This window comes from Phacochoerus africanus, chromosome 7, assembly GCF_016906955.1.
Source record: "Phacochoerus africanus isolate WHEZ1 chromosome 7, ROS_Pafr_v1, whole genome shotgun sequence".
NCBI classification, from domain to species: Eukaryota; Metazoa; Chordata; class Mammalia; order Artiodactyla; family Suidae; genus Phacochoerus; species Phacochoerus africanus.
The window spans coordinates 60,724,350-60,740,088 of NC_062550.1; the positions used below are offsets into that span (position 1 = coordinate 60,724,350).

The 15,739-nt window shown below is 36.5% G+C and overlaps 1 protein-coding gene across 3 annotated transcripts in view; it reads left to right on the forward strand.

Moving 5' to 3' along the window:
- Nucleotides 1–15,739, forward strand: part of EPS8 (epidermal growth factor receptor pathway substrate 8) — a 187,444-nt gene that overhangs the window by 152,087 nt on the left and 19,618 nt on the right. For all 3 annotated transcript variants that reach the window (XM_047787478.1, XM_047787477.1, XM_047787479.1), the window contains exons 14-17: nt 2,773–2,956; nt 8,311–8,444; nt 12,785–12,884; nt 13,724–13,867. In XM_047787478.1, the coding sequence (XP_047643434.1) occupies nt 2,773–2,956; nt 8,311–8,444; nt 12,785–12,884; nt 13,724–13,867 (562 nt within the window). The remainder of the gene's footprint in view (nt 1–2,772; nt 2,957–8,310; nt 8,445–12,784; nt 12,885–13,723; nt 13,868–15,739) is intronic.

Consider the following 15,739-nt stretch of genomic DNA (forward strand, 5'->3'; position numbering starts at 1 on the left):
TCGCTTGGCAAGATGGAGCCATTAGGAAGCGGGTTTGGTGAGGAAGGCAGTTAGTTTTCAAAGAAGAGCTGGCATTTCAAATCAAAGGATAATAATACTGGTAGGTATAGGTGTATAAACTTACAGTGCTTGCTAGGCACTTTTTCATGCACTTTACCTAGGTATTGTTATTTCTATCTTATAGGTGAGGAAACTGAGGGAAAGAGAGGTTAAGTATTTTGCCCAAAGCCATACAACTTGTAAGGGACAGAGCTGGGATTTGAACCCAGGCATGCTGGGTTCAAATTATAAGCATCACAATTATAGATGTTTATAATTATTTTGCTTAGCTGCCTTTCAGCAGGATGAACAGGATTTCCACAAATACATTGCAGAGGAAGGGACTTCCCAGTAAGAGAGAGAAGCACAAGTGAAGGAAGGCATGAAGCCAGAAGTCAAGAGAATGGAGTATGGACTGTGGGTAGTTAGTGGGTGGTTGTGGAAAATGGGGAGTAGAGGAACGTGATGAATGAGGCACACGGAGAGAAGCAGGGCTGGGTCCAAAGGCTCCCAGTGCCATGCTAAGGAGCCACAGGCTGCAAAGGACCAGGAACTTTGTGAATAGGGGTGTGACACACCCACACTTTAGAATGATCAACTTAGTCGTTGAGTTTAGTGAGGACATGGACAAAAGCAACAGGATGCAAGGAGGCCCCTCGGGATGATAGTACAATAGTAGAGGTTCCTTATTCATCAGGGTTTTCTGGAACTAGAATGTAGTAACAGGAATGGAAAAGAGGAGGGGATAATTTTAAGAATTGTATCTTGTCAGGAAGGTGACTGTGGAAAACAAAGTGTTCACAATTGCAGGATTCAAGTATGCTGAGCCAAGCAAGTTCTAAAAATATCTCTCATTTCATCATGTGTGATTAAATAATCTCTGCTTTCCTCTTCTATCCACATCTTTTCCTCTCACTGCATAGAGTAAATCATTAAGTATGGTCACTCAAAAGTTTGTCTTCCTAATGCTTTTAGGCTAGCCTGAAAGTAATGGACCCGTTCATATTTCTGTCCTCCTCTTTTTCTATTGAAACACATGTAAACCATTCCCACTTATATTCTAGACTTTGGCAACTGTTTGTGTTGGGATATGGTTTACAGCTGGAATAGTTTATCAAGCAGGAAATTCTTTAAAAGCATTGCAGTTATTTATTTCATATTGAAAATGTTATCTAAATTTATTTATATTATTTATACATTAGTATAACATACTGTATCATACTATTTATATATCATACTCTGTAAAAACTGGTTAAAATAGGAGTTCCCTCTGTGGAGCAGTGGGTTAAGGATCTGACTGCAGCTACGAGGGCCAGATCCACAGCCTGACACAGTGGATTAAGGATCCTACATTGCTGAAGCTGTGGTGTAGGTTGCAGCTGTGGCTCGAAGTCGATCTCTGGCCTAACACCTTTCATAGGCCATAAAAAAGTAAATTAAAAAATTAACAAAAACTTGTTAAATAGATTTTAAAATCTATTAGATTTATATAGGTTTTGATTTTATGATAAGCCTAGTGTGGGATCTTTTCATTTTTTTCCTATAAATCTTATTAAATCTATCAGACCTCATAGTACTAAAATAGTTCATGCTTTTTAATTTCTTTGTCTTGACACCTGCCTCAAAATGAGAAAATTAATTACCATTAGAAATACTACATTAAAAGGAAATCGTATTGTTAGCCATTGGTGTGAGAAAGTGGTCATTTCAGAACCTGATTATCTGAGAGGATTAGAAAATGAATATGCCAATTTAAAAACTCATAAATATAAAAAAGAATCATAGGGGTACATAATCATCTGAATAATGACTCATTTCATCATAGTTGAAATATAACCTGAATAATTAAATCGTGTGTGAAAGATGAAACAACATATTTTAGCAAAATTTAATAATGTCTCTCCTAGTTATTTTTGCAGTTCATGAGTGATTAGGAGTTTGTAGAAGTAAGTCCCAAAGTTATTAAGTAATGAAAGGGTCATGATTACATTACAGATTAGTTCTAAATAGATTTTACTGATGAAAATATAGCTGATACTATTAATTTATAAAATTGGTAATCTGCTTCATTTTAGAGGACTTCATAACTCAAAAAATCATAAGCCTTAAGAATATTGTCAGCTGTTTTTCCTTTGAAAAATATGTCTAGTATCAGGAGGCTACATAATGATGGGAGGGCAATAAAGGGAAAGATGAAAATCAGAAATTACTTTAGATCCTTAGAGAGACAGAGTGTGTGTGTGTGTGTGTGTGTGTGTGTGTGTGTGTGTGTGTATGACTGGGTCACTTTATTGTACAGCAGAAATTGCCAGAACATTGTAAACCAACTATAATAGAAAAAGAATCTTAACAAAAAGAAGCTTATGTCTTAAGTACATATGACACTTTCAGCTTCACATTCATTTCCCAAATTTCTGAAAACCTATATTCATGTTAAAAAGGTGACTTCATGGAAAATTGAGGCAATGTAGGGAAAGTAGATTATGAAGCAGAATTCAATCTTCCTTTCATTTCGTGAACATTAAACACTAGCCTCATCCTGTTTATTTTCTCTTTCTGGGTAGAAAGAGAGCAGGTTAAGTATGAATTGTTATTTGTTTTCTCTTCTTTTTTCTTTTCTTTCTTTCTTTCTTTTTTTTTTTTTTTTTTGTGGCCAGCCTTTCTGAAGATACTTTTTTAAGCATGGGGATGCTTCCTAATTGTATTGTTCGTTGTCTTCATGTTCTTCTGCAGAACAGAGTGGCCAAAAGAGCAGTTTATCCCACCCTACGTCCCACGGTTCCGCAGTGGGTGGGAGCCTCCGCTGCTGAACTTCATGGGAACAGCAGTGGAGCCAGACCTCTATCCACTGACGGAGCCTGTGGCAAATGCAGCAGAACATCTTCGCAAGCAGGAAACAAAAAGATTATCCACAGAGGTAGTTTTTCAATATCATTTTTGGAAGGAAGTGCAAGAATCTGTGTCTTCTCTTGTCATTGAGATTGGGATTTCTCCCTTTATAGATCCAAAGATGGTTCTCGAATCAATCAGTCACTGCTCTGTCTCCCTGGGAAGCCCAACCCCAGCCCAAGTCACACCCCACAGCCTGCCAGCTCTCCTCCCTGCCCCTTGTGCCAGTGCTCTCCAGCCCTGTGACCCTGTTTCTTTGTCTGTGTACTTTCTCTCCTCGTCAGGAAATTGCCCCATTGCTGGTTGGCATATTCTGTTTTCTAATCCCATCATCAGACCCTCGAGACACTTCCCTGAACCCAGGTCCTTTAAGCTGGTTCCAAGCAGCTTTTTCCTGAATGCCTCCTTCCTTCCTTCCTTCCTTCTGCCTCCCTCCCTTCCATTCTTTTGCCTCATTCTAAGCCTCCAAAGTCCTGTCAGCCTGGCTAGAAAGCCAGAGCTTCTTCTAGATTCTAGTCCCAGGTACAAATGATTATTTATAATGCTATTATACCGAGAACGGATCATAAAATGTATCTTTTACGTATATTTAGTAAGCTTTACTGCATAAACTTTTGGAGGAGCAAGTTGAGGTATTGCAATTGCGTGTTATCTCTTCACATTCCTTAAAAATGATTTTTTGTGACTCGTGTTCTGACAGAAAAGAAAATTAAACACTGCTTAAAGCTGAACCAAACAGTAGAATGATCAGAACCTGAGGATTTAGACACACGAGGTCTAGTTTGAAAAAAAGAAACAAAAAACAGAAAACAATAACTAGATCCTCCTTGAAGTCCTGTTCATTTCCTTTATTTAACTCCTTAGACTAATTTTCTCATATCACTAGGGGTATTTACAGTGTGACAAATATGATATCAAGTAATGAATTAGCAAACCAGAGTAGATATTCTCTTTTAGGGAGAAACATTTCTATAAATTAAATTTCTTAAAATTGTTTCTTTGGACAGTAACCAGAGTGGTGTAGAAGATGGGTTAAATTCCGAAATCTTAAAAGTAAAGCAAGAATTCCTCTTATGGCTCAGTGGTATAAGAACCCGACATAAGGTTTGTGAGGATGTGGGTTCGATCCCCGGCCTTGGTCAGTGGGTCAAGGATCTGGCATTGCTACAAACTGTGGTGTAGGTTGCAGATGCTCAGATCTATTTGTGGCTGTGGTGTAGGCTTGCAGCTGCAGCCCCTAGCCTGGGAACTTTCATGTGCCTCAGGTGTGGCCTTAAAAAGAGAAAAACAAAACATAACAAAAGAAGTCCAAGTTAAAAAATAAATAAAAGTGAAGCAAATATACTCCTCTGAAAGTAATGTTTTCCTTCTGTAATTGTTTTTTCCTCTGGTTGCATGTAATGGTAGAGATGGATTCCATAACTGCCCTTCCCTCTAATTGAATGATTAAGCTGGCCCCACTGCTCTGGGCGCTGGTTAGCAGACATACTTCCTGAGCTGTATTTTATAGTCCAGACCTCATCACACTGGATTTTCTTTCCTTGTAAAGGGCAACTTTCCTAGAGGGAAAAATGTAATCATACATGAAATTATGATACTCTTGCTGTTGCTATGGTGACAACAGTGTTTTCAAATCATAGAAATTTCTTACTTACAGTCCTCATATCTTAAATAAGACAATATATCTACTTTATAATATGTGCCTCAGAAATTCGCTTTTGTGAGTTCTTTTTCAAGTTGTGTATTTAAATAGAGAGTAATGAGTTCTGGCTTCCAATGTAAAAGTTTATCTACTCTCAGTGAATAAGTAACTTTAAAAGAAGAATTATTGAGAACTCTTCCTTGTAATGAGTTATCATTTTCCTGTTGGAGACTGTTTTCCATTTTATGGCCGACACACTTATTCAGAGGTTTGAAAAAAAATGAAATGAAAAGCACCTGCTGGCAGTTCTAGGGGGTTTTATGCCTTAAGATTTTGTTGGAAAAGAGGTCAAAGTTATAGTGATTTAAAATGCATAAAATGCAATCATCTCCAGAAGAGAGATTTTATTATACTTTATTGCAACTACGGTAAATGCATTCAGAACAAGACTTGGGTGATTCAGGATCTGGTGGTTCTCTTTCGAATCGAAAGGCTTAGGTGACAAGGAATGACAAACATGGGTGGCACTTCTCAACTTCTTCCCTTCCTCGGAACCAGCAGCCACCCTGAGCAAGGTTGGGTAGTCATCAGTTAGTCATCTGTCTTCATTTCTTTCCTCCCTTCTAAGGTTCCCAGTCCCTCTCAGCACCTAGTGATTTCACCCTCTCCCTCCCTATTTCGTTCATTGCTAGGCAGAAGGTGGAGGTCATTCTACCATTTCCTGCACTCCTCCCTTTATAACAGTGTTTAATTAAAAAGAGCTTAATCATCTAGTGCCTCTGCCCTCTCCTAAGGAAATGATACACTGAATTTTTTTTTTTTTAATTTTTTCCCACTGTACAGCAAGGGGGTCAGGTTATCCTTACATGTATACATTACAATTGCATTTTTCCCCCACCCTTTCTTCTGTTGCAACATGAGTATCTAGACAAAGTTCTCAATGCTATTCAGCAGGATCTCCTTGTAAGTTGTGTCTGATAAGCCCAAGCTCCCGATCCCTCCCACTCCCTCCCCCTCCCATCAGGCAGCCACAAGTCTCTTCTCCAAGTCCATGATTTTCTTTTCTAAGGAGATGTTCATTTGTGCTGGATATTAGATTCCAGTTATAAGTGATATCATATGGTATTTGTCTTTGTCTTTCTGGCTCATTTCACTCAGTATGAGATTCTCTAGTTCCATCCATGTTGCTGCAAATGGCATTATGTCATTCTTTTTTATGGCTGAGTAGTATTCCATTGTGATACACTGAATTAATTAAGCCATTTATGCTTTTTTTCTTTATCTTTTTTAGAGCCTCACCCATGGCATATGGAACTTCCTAGGCTAGGGGTCGTATCAGAGCTACAGCTGCTGGCCTACAGCAAAGCCTCAACAACACCCAATCTGAGCCCTGTCTTTGACCTACACACCGCTCACAGCAACTCGGGATTCTTATCCCAATGAATGAGGCCAGGAGCCGAACCCGCATCCTCATGGATGTTCGTTGGGTTCGTTACCACTGAGCCACAACAGGAACTCGCTATTCTTTATTTCATTTTTAATTCCAGCTTTCTGGAAGTGTACTTGACAAACAAAAATGTCAGCTATTTCAAGTGTATATTGTAGTGATTTGATACATGTCTACATTGTGAAAGGATTCCCTCATCTCTCCATTACCTCACATACTTATCTGTTGTTGAGAACATTGAAGTTCTACTTTCTTACCAAATGTTAGTTATACTAAACAATGTAATCAACTATAGTCACCATGTTTTTTATTAGATCCTAAGATATTATTCATTTAGAGCTGAAAGTCTGTATTCTTTTACCTCTCCTTACTTTCCACCCCAGCCCCTGGCAACCACTTTTCTATTCACTGTTTCTGTGAGTTTGACTTTTTTTTTTTTTTTCATTCTACATATAAGTAATACCACTAGATGTTTTTCTTTCTCTGTCTGGCTTATTTCACTTAGCGTCATGTCCTCAGGGTCCATCCATGTTATCACAAATGGCAGGATTTTCTTCCTTCTCGTGGCTGAATAATATTCCATTGTATATGCATACATACTACATCTTCCTTATCCACTCATCCATGATGGGCACTTGAGGTGTCTCCAAATCTTGGCTGTTGTGAATAATGCTGCAGTGAACCTTGGGGTTCAAAAATTCTCTTTGAGATCTTAATTTCATTTTCTTCAGTATTATATTCAGTAGTGGGACTGCTGAATCATATGGTAGTTATATTTTTAATTTTTTGAGAAACTCCCATACTGTTTTCCATAGCACCAATTTACATTTCCACCATCTAGGCACAAGAGGTCCCTTTTCTCCATGTCCTTAGCAATGCTTGTTATCTCTTGTCTTTTTGACAATAGTTATTAAAAGGTGTGAAGTGATATCTCAGTGTAGTTTTCATTTGAATTTACCTGATGATTAGTGATGTAATGTACCTTCACATGTACCTGTTGACCATTTGTGTGTTTTCCTTGGGAAAATGTCTAGTCAGTTTGTCTGCCCATTTCTTAATTCGATTGTTTGCCTTCTGCTATTGAGTTGTACAAGTTCTTTATATATTTTGGATATTAACCCCTTATCAAATATATGATCAGATGTATACTTTCTCCCATTCCATAGACTGCCTTTTCATTTTGTTGATGGTGTAAGCTAAGGTATTTAAATGGTAAAGATTGTTTATCTGTATTTGTGTGTTAGTGCAGTATCCCGATATATATTCCACAGAAGTAATATAATGTGAGTATTTTAACATAAAAGTGGTCCACTGGAGACACCTCACCTACTCTGTGGATAAACTCAGCCCTACTCCTACCAAGTTTGTCATTAGAATTAACTATAGTAAACATGTGTTCAGAACTTTTTAAAAACATTTCCAATTCCAGGTATTCGTCCCAGTGAATCCATAAACAATTGAAATAGCCAAGGAATTCCAACTCTTTAGGGTCTGTTGTGCATCCACCATATATCATTTTACAAGAAGGAACAACACAAAATCCTTATATGAATTTTTGGGGTTGTTTCTTTGGTTCTGCCCCATAGCTTTAAAGCCATGCTGCTCAGGGGGACCCATAGAACTGGGTTCTCCCTCTTGGTAGCCTGGGAGTCTCATGGCTACATGGTGTTCACTGCAAAAAAAAATGCCTCCAGAATTGTCTTATTCTGGACTGTTGACTGTCAAGATCAATGTGTTTTTTGCCTTTCTGTGTTTCCCATAACAGCAAATCTGATAATAGAACTGCAATAAAAAAATAGTATTTCTGTACATTTAACAAATGCAATCAATGAGAGAATGGTATAATTTTAATGCATTGAGGTCAGATGATTTTCACGTGATAGTATTTATTTTGCTAGGATGGTAGTAAAATAAATTTCTTAAACATAGAAAGCAAAGGTTAAGGGTTTTATTGTTATTATTTTTAAGCCAGTTTTATTGTATACAAGCTGTTAGACTCTGCCTAATATCAAAATCACCCATTCCTGAAGTTCCCCAAGGCAAGAATGTGTTGCTTTTATACCTAATTATTTCCAGAATTAAGGTTTAGTCTTTGCACTAATCACATTTCTTGTCATAAGTAGGTCTTTGACAAAAACATATCACCCCCCCCATTTTATGATTGATTCACATATAATGGTCAATCACTTGAAAATGAAACATCCCAATATAGTGGAGGGTTCCTATGGACTAACATTAGTGCTCATTCAGATGGTATTGGCGATTCCTTAATCTTTTCTTCTCTGTCTTTCAGCATTCCAGTGGGTCAGAGTATTCCCCAGCTGATGGGTATGCAGCATTCAATAACGTTTATGGAAGAGGGCACCATCTGGACCAAGGGGAAGCCGCTGTTGCTTTTAAGCCAACTCCTCATCGCCATGTAGATAGGTAACATTTAATGGGCATCATTTAGAGAGCTGTGGATACTTGTCTCTGTTTAGTGCAGATAGAAGTTCCAGTGTCTGTATTGTTCACTACCTCTTTAAGCTTTTCATCTGTTAATAGTTTGATAAAGTTTCAGTTGTTCCTTTATAAAGCTGGCTTCGATGAATGGGGTCTCTAGTCTGTTTCTAGTGGAGGACCGCCGGTCTCTAATTCTAACAGTGCAAATGCTGTTGGATGACTTTCTCTTTTTTATAAGATGCTTCTGACCAAAGCTCTGAATTAAGAAGAATTGTTTTGAAACGCTCCACTACTTTGTACCACATGGTCTCTGAGGATCTTCCCAGCTCTATAACTTTTAAAGGAAATAGTTTCCATCTTTATATCCCCCAACAAAAACAAATCAATTTTTCCCTTAGATAGAAGTACTTAAACTATATATAAACTGAGAATTTAATAGAATCAATGTCTTATTTGCTATTTTTGCCATTTCATCTTATTATATTTTATTTTCACTTTCCAGTTTTACATTTCATTTAGTTTCCCATATTTTCTCTCTTAAAAATTCAATCTAGGCAAAAATGGAGAATTGAGATGGGGAAGAAATAAAGGAATTGAAATAGGTTCATTTTTCAGTCTTGTTTCCAGTATAAACTTCATAGAAGGCTTACATAGATGCCAAGCCATATTCATAAGAGAAAGAAAAGAAGGTGAAATATTGGTAACGAGAATATGGGAGATGAAGTGGGGCAGAGAGTTTGTCCTAATACTTTCCTACCTCAGATCCTCTCTTAGTATGAGTGTCTCATGCCCTTTGTTTCTTCTCGGTATATTCTTTCTAAAAATAAAATCTAGAGAAGATGGGATTTAAAATTTTTGTTTTTTGTCAGGAATGATGACAGAAGTAACACTTAAGCAAAATGATGTCGAAATGATATAGTTATTATTCTAAGGACACCAGTAACATACTCAATTGAGTACAAAGAAAAGTCAGTAATGAATAATACATTTTGAAAATGCCAACATATGAAACAAGTTTTAATTATAGATTCAGTTTTTTAATAGATACAGGTGAAAAACAGTTTTGAAGTTTAAAAATTATTTCAGTGAAATTTTTCTGAGGATCTCATCCCTTATCCTAGTATTTTCTTTACCCTTTTTTTCTGTCTCAGATGTCAATATTCTACAAATTATTTCAGGATAGTAATTCTTACCTTTTCTTTTTGTTCCAAAACCACTGTAAATTGGGATGGTTTTTCATGGCTAAGTGACTGGAAAACCATTTGAGTACATGTGTCATGTGGGTTCAGAGTTATAGCACCTATGGATACTAGAAAATGTTTTTCATGTTTCATGTTAAGATCACATCTGGCACATTGTGGCCACTCAAGAAGTGTTTGTAGATGTGTTTGTTTGATGTTTTGAATGACTGAATAGTTATGTGATAGTGTATGCAACATTTTAGCATCACAACTTCTTTGTTCTTCACTTGGGAATCTGTAAGGTTATAGTGTTACTGATAGGAAAAACCTTTGCTGTTTATTTTGTACAGCTTACCACAAAGTCTTTTAAAAGTTTACCTTGACCTTTATAGATCAAGGAGACATTCACCTTTCATGTATTAATTTAATTGTATCTCTGTACCCCATCTACCTCAAAAATGGATTTAGGCAGCTCACTTAAATTATATGCTGTTAAAATAATGTAACATTTAAAAATAAGTAATGAAATAAGATACAAAATTGAGAAATCAAGAGTGAGGATAAGAATGAAGATTTTTAAATTATAGGTTGATACTGTGATTGAATTTCAAATTTATCTTTGAGATTTCTGGCTCTTCCTCAGAAATATTTGTCTCATGGAATGTTACGTACAGTGTGAGGATCATGTAAGAGACTTTATTTTTAAAGATATTATGTGTTTTTCCTAATTCAGAGAACACTGTGGTGAATTTTGTAAGGTTTATTTTAGTAACCTTTGATAAATAAGAAATTTAAATGGAATATAGTGAAAGAAATTTCATGAAGGGATATTCAAGTATATAGCTCTTAGGACTGTTGATATTTAGCCAGGGAAAGAATTTTTTCAAATATGTTAGGTGGTAGATAAATTCTGTATCTCAGCCATCTTTGTGGGTCCATCTCTCAGCTGGGCTCTTATAATAGGAGCTGAATGGTTGCTGGACACTTGGATCATTGATGTTACCAAGAAAATTTGTCCCATTATTGCAAAAGCTATCTGAAAGTTCTGGTCTAATGTGGAATACAGAGGTTTGGAATTGGTTTTTAAAATAATTATTATTAATCTTAAAGTCTGTTACATGCCAGGAGTGCACTAAATACCATATGAAGTATATTCATTCTTCAGTGAAATCACAGTGTCATTAGGGAGACCACTTGCTGCATTTAGAGCCCTCACCTTTGAGGGATTATAGTCAATTGCTCTTCAAAAGCAATTTGTGTTTCAGAAAAGTCTCAGATCATTGCTGTCTCCATGACTATATGGGGTGGATGTCTCTCTTCTTCCACATCAGAAACAGAGACCAGACATTTTGACACATTCTAGATCTCTTAAGAAACTTTGGTAGCTCCGAAAAATTACAAAGTGTGATTTTCAGGTTGATAACTATGGTCAGTATTATATCCACATTTAATCTAGAGAGACAAAATAAACCATGCAGATTCATCAGTTCTAAAGTATAAGTACATGCTGGGCAGTCACTTCTGAGACATGCAAGATAGCAAAGACTTCAGAGAAAACAGCAGCAAACATTTAATCAACCCATCAATTCATATACACTGTGGCAGAGAGCTACTTATCACTTTGTTATATAGTACACTCAACTCTCTATTAATTAGCAGCGATTATTTTCCAGATCATAGAAGAGAAGGACATGAGGGAGGAGAGAAAGAACACTGGAGTTACTTCTGTTTTGCTCACTTTTAGAGTGATTGAAACACTTTTATCCCCTTCAAATGAAATTTTAATAGAATATGATTGTATGAACTAGAGATGGGTTGGGAAATCCATGGAACAGTTTAAACTTTATTATTATTAATAATAAATAATAATTATTTTGCCATCATTTCACTTTGTTAAGTGAAACTAAGGTTTCTCAATATATGAAAAGTTGTCAGTATGCTTACAGGTTATGATTTTCATTTGTTCCTGTTTCTCTTCTGGAGCTAGTATCTAAGAGGTAGCATATTACCTCTGATGACAGGATACATTGTGTCCAGAGCTGTCTTGCAGGCTCCGCTGTGACTCATTGTTCCAGTGGACCTTGGTGGGCAGCAAATAGAATGGCCACTTGATAGGGAAGGATGACCACCCATCTTTAGTTCCTTTCTTTTTTAGTCTTTTTAGGGCCACACCCACGGGCATATGGATGTTGCCAGGCCAGGGGTCAAATCAGAAATGCAGCTGCTGGCCTATGCCACAGCCCAGCAATGCCAGATCCGAGTCATGTCTGAGACCTCACGGCAATGGTGGATCCTTAACTCACTGAGCAAGGCCAGGTTTCAAACCTGTATTCTCACGGATGCTAGTCAGATTTGTTTTCACTGAGCTACGATGGGAACTCCTAGTTCCTTTCTGACGTTTCTCTTACAGAGATATATGAGGAAATGTGGGAATGTAAATGGAAGAAAAGATTAGGGACTTAAAATTAATATTTTAAAAAGCTTCTTTTATTATTGAAATGAAAATACTAATATATTGATATATCAGGTTTTATTATATATAAAAAGGAATTTTAAAATTTGTTGTTAAATCTATTAGTAGTCACTTAATGATTAAAAGAAGTATTTGGTTTTTTAGGATAATTTTCCTTTTAAAAAAATACAGACCTGCTCTTACTCTTAAAAATAATTAACAAATTTATTAAGAAGTATCATTGGTCTTGTGCTTAATCTGTACCTTCATCTTCACCTAGTACCTAGTATCTTCAGATTCCTTTAATTTTATGAAAAATGTTAACATTGATCATTATCCTGGTTCTGTCCTGGTAGAAATGCTAGATAACAAAGCCACATCTAGTATTTTGGATATTGGGTTTAATGGAGAAGGAATTCATAAATTTGCATTCTAGATTTGGCTTAGCACTAACTAGCTTTGTGGTTTTGCATTATTTCTTTTTGTCCTAGCCATAGTTTGTTCATTTTAGTGGTAAAATCCCCAAAGTTTCTTTTCCTTCATGTATTTTACAAAATATATTAAAACTATACCACTCTCTAAATAATTTGAACAGTTTCTGGTAGGAATTGGCTTGCCTTTGTGTTTCACTTCTGTTTTCAAGCCTTTAGAAAAAGCTAGCAGAGTGAGAATCTTTTTTTTTTTTTTTGTAGAAATTATGATCTACAACCCAAGAAATATGCCAAATCCAAGTATGACTTTGTGGCAAGGAACAGCAGTGAGCTCTCAGTTCAGAAGGATGATATTTTAGAGGTAATGGAATTTTATCTTTTTTATTCTCTTAATGAAATGGATTTATTGTATTCCTCTTCTGGTATATATCTAAATCGTCTTCAAAGAAATGCTGAGGTCAAGAAATTTTTCTTCAGTATTACTTTATTTGACCAAGGAGACAGCATATTATAGATTCTGTATCTGCTTAGGAGGGGTAACTGCTTTACCTCTTTTTTGTTTGTTGGGGGTATGGGATTGGATTTCTTGCCTTACTTTGCCCTCATCCTTCTTCTGGCCTTTCTTCATCGAAGAATTCACCCTGGCATCAAGGCTGGTTATCACTTCAGATGTAGATGCACCATAATATTTTAATGAGAGAAAACATGTCTTTCGTCCTATCCTAGTACCCTTGCACAAATGTACGCAGCAGTGACTATGCTGATGGTTTGTGGAATAATCTATAACTCAGTCTCTTTTTTTGGTTATAACTGAGATTTCACCTTCTTTAAAATATGATATGGCATAGTCACATAGTTTTTGTGAAAAAACTACTTTTTATACTTTTTATCTCTATTCTAAGGGTGGAGACAATAGATCTTTTCCAAGTGACTCATCTTAAGTCCTTCAGATACTGCAAATAGCTAAGCATTCTTGGGAGGTAACACCGACCTTGGGTAGAGTGAGGCCATACCTGTTCTAGACTAATAATTGTAATGCTTAATGTAATTCCTGAGAATCATTTATCCCACAGTATGTTGATGCTGAGTCAGCCTATTAAAAGTGAAAATATTTTCTTGATCCAAAACTAAAAATTGAACTTCCTTCATAGATTGGTTTTGGTATAGAAATGACACCTTTACTTTCTTCTCTGATAACAGATTCTTGATGATAGGAAGCAATGGTGGAAAGTTCGAAATGCAAGTGGAGACTCTGGATTTGTGCCAAATAACATTTTGGATATTGTGAGACCCCCAGAATCTGGATTAGGGCGTGCTGATCCACCTTACACACATACCATACAGGTAATTACAATTTTTGAGCAAAATTAAACATTTACCGATTTTCATATTCATCATTTCTAGACAGGACTTAAACACCTTTTATGTATTAGTCATTTGAGACTTAATTGGTTGTATAGTTTATGTAATTTTTCCCAGAGCTATCGGGGAACAGTGACCAGAGACATAGGGAAGAATTATGTTTTTTGATTAACTTCTTCAGGAAATTGCTCAAAATATGTATGTCAGTGACTGTTTCTCTGAATGCAATTTTTTTCCTACCTTGTAATATTTCTGATGTTTGGAGAAATAGTACTTAAATAGCCTTTCCACACTTACTCAGAGCCCACCTATCCAAGGGTCCTAGTAGAAGATGGCACTGAGACAGTGGTTGGAGTGTCTACCAGCTTATCTTCACCATAAGGTGAAGACTCTTGCTTCATCTTCAAGATTGAAGATTCTTGCTCTCATTCTCTTTATAGACGACTATAGCCTGTTTGCTTTCAGCTTTCCAACTCTCGAATCTTAATCCCTTTTTTAAAACTACCATCACATGGTAGGCCCTCCATCCTATTTTTCAGTGCCATTACCTTTCTTCAGGTGTGGAAATCACACAAGACTATGGCAGCCACTATGTGCTGTCTGACCTGTGGCAGGATCTCTAGAGTCAGACCTGGATGGACTATCCCATGCATAGCCTCTCAGCCTGGGGTGGCTACTTTTTCATACACCCAGGAAAATTGAGAATCTTGAGCAAAGGATCACATATGACCCCCTTATAATGGCACAAACTTGAGTAGAAGCTGAAACTATATAGAATGTGCAGTGCAATAGCTAGCACTGTGTCAAGACTTAGGAAAATACACATTGTCTAAACATAGAAATGTGGTTATATGCTGTCATGACCATTCATGTAAGTACTTCTGGCTTCTTGTGGCGTACAAGCCTAGTGTAGGACCTGCATGTATCCAGAGAGACCTTTGGCCTTATTAGAATCCAAGAATCAAGACAACGTCTAAAATAAAGAATTGATGTACAGTTTATATATCTTGATAACTGAAAGCAATGACAATGGGAATTCTGTCTGCTATACTTATGTTTGGGCTGGCTTGATATGCACATATATTATGTACTTATTTTATGTTCATCATTTGTCATTAGCTATTGATGCCAAAGAAGGAGTTTGAGTTATTCAAGGTACTGTCTACTCCACTACCCATGGATTTTTGAAATGAATTTTCTAACTTAGTTTCAACATCTTTTTCTTTTCTAAAAGTTCTTACTTTTCTGATTTTGTGATGTGGTTACCTGATGTAATAGAGGCTTCTCTTTGGTTTATAAATGCAAGTTCTTCATGTTCTTTCTCAGAGAGGTTTTGACCAGGTGTATACCCTTTGAGCTCTATGGACTGTTTTTAATATTTAACTCTGGATAAACAGTAAGAAACATTATTTGCAAAGGACATCACTAGTTGCACTATGTGTGCAAAAGCCTAAAGTTTATGTGTAAAGTGCTAGAAACACTCAGCCAAGTTTGTTTTCACTTATGTGCATGGTTGCTAGGAATGGATAAACCCCAATGAAATATGATAAATAAAACTTGCAAATACTACTGTAAATACTAAGTATTTTTCCCCCACCTGAGATTTCCTAGGGAGTGTGACCTCTCTTACCTTTTCCTGCTTACTGTTCAGTCTTGTCTTTTTCTTCAACATGGATTCCTGGCTTGGGCCATAAGTTGACTTTTCTGTTTAAAGATTGCTTCTGTCTAAAACTGAGCCAAAGCTATTAATATGTACCATAGGTAGAGTTCAACTTGAGAACATAAAATCTATTTCTCCTTTCTCGAACAGAGCCTAACCTTGTATTTTTGTCAACGTTGGCCAAACCAAGAAAT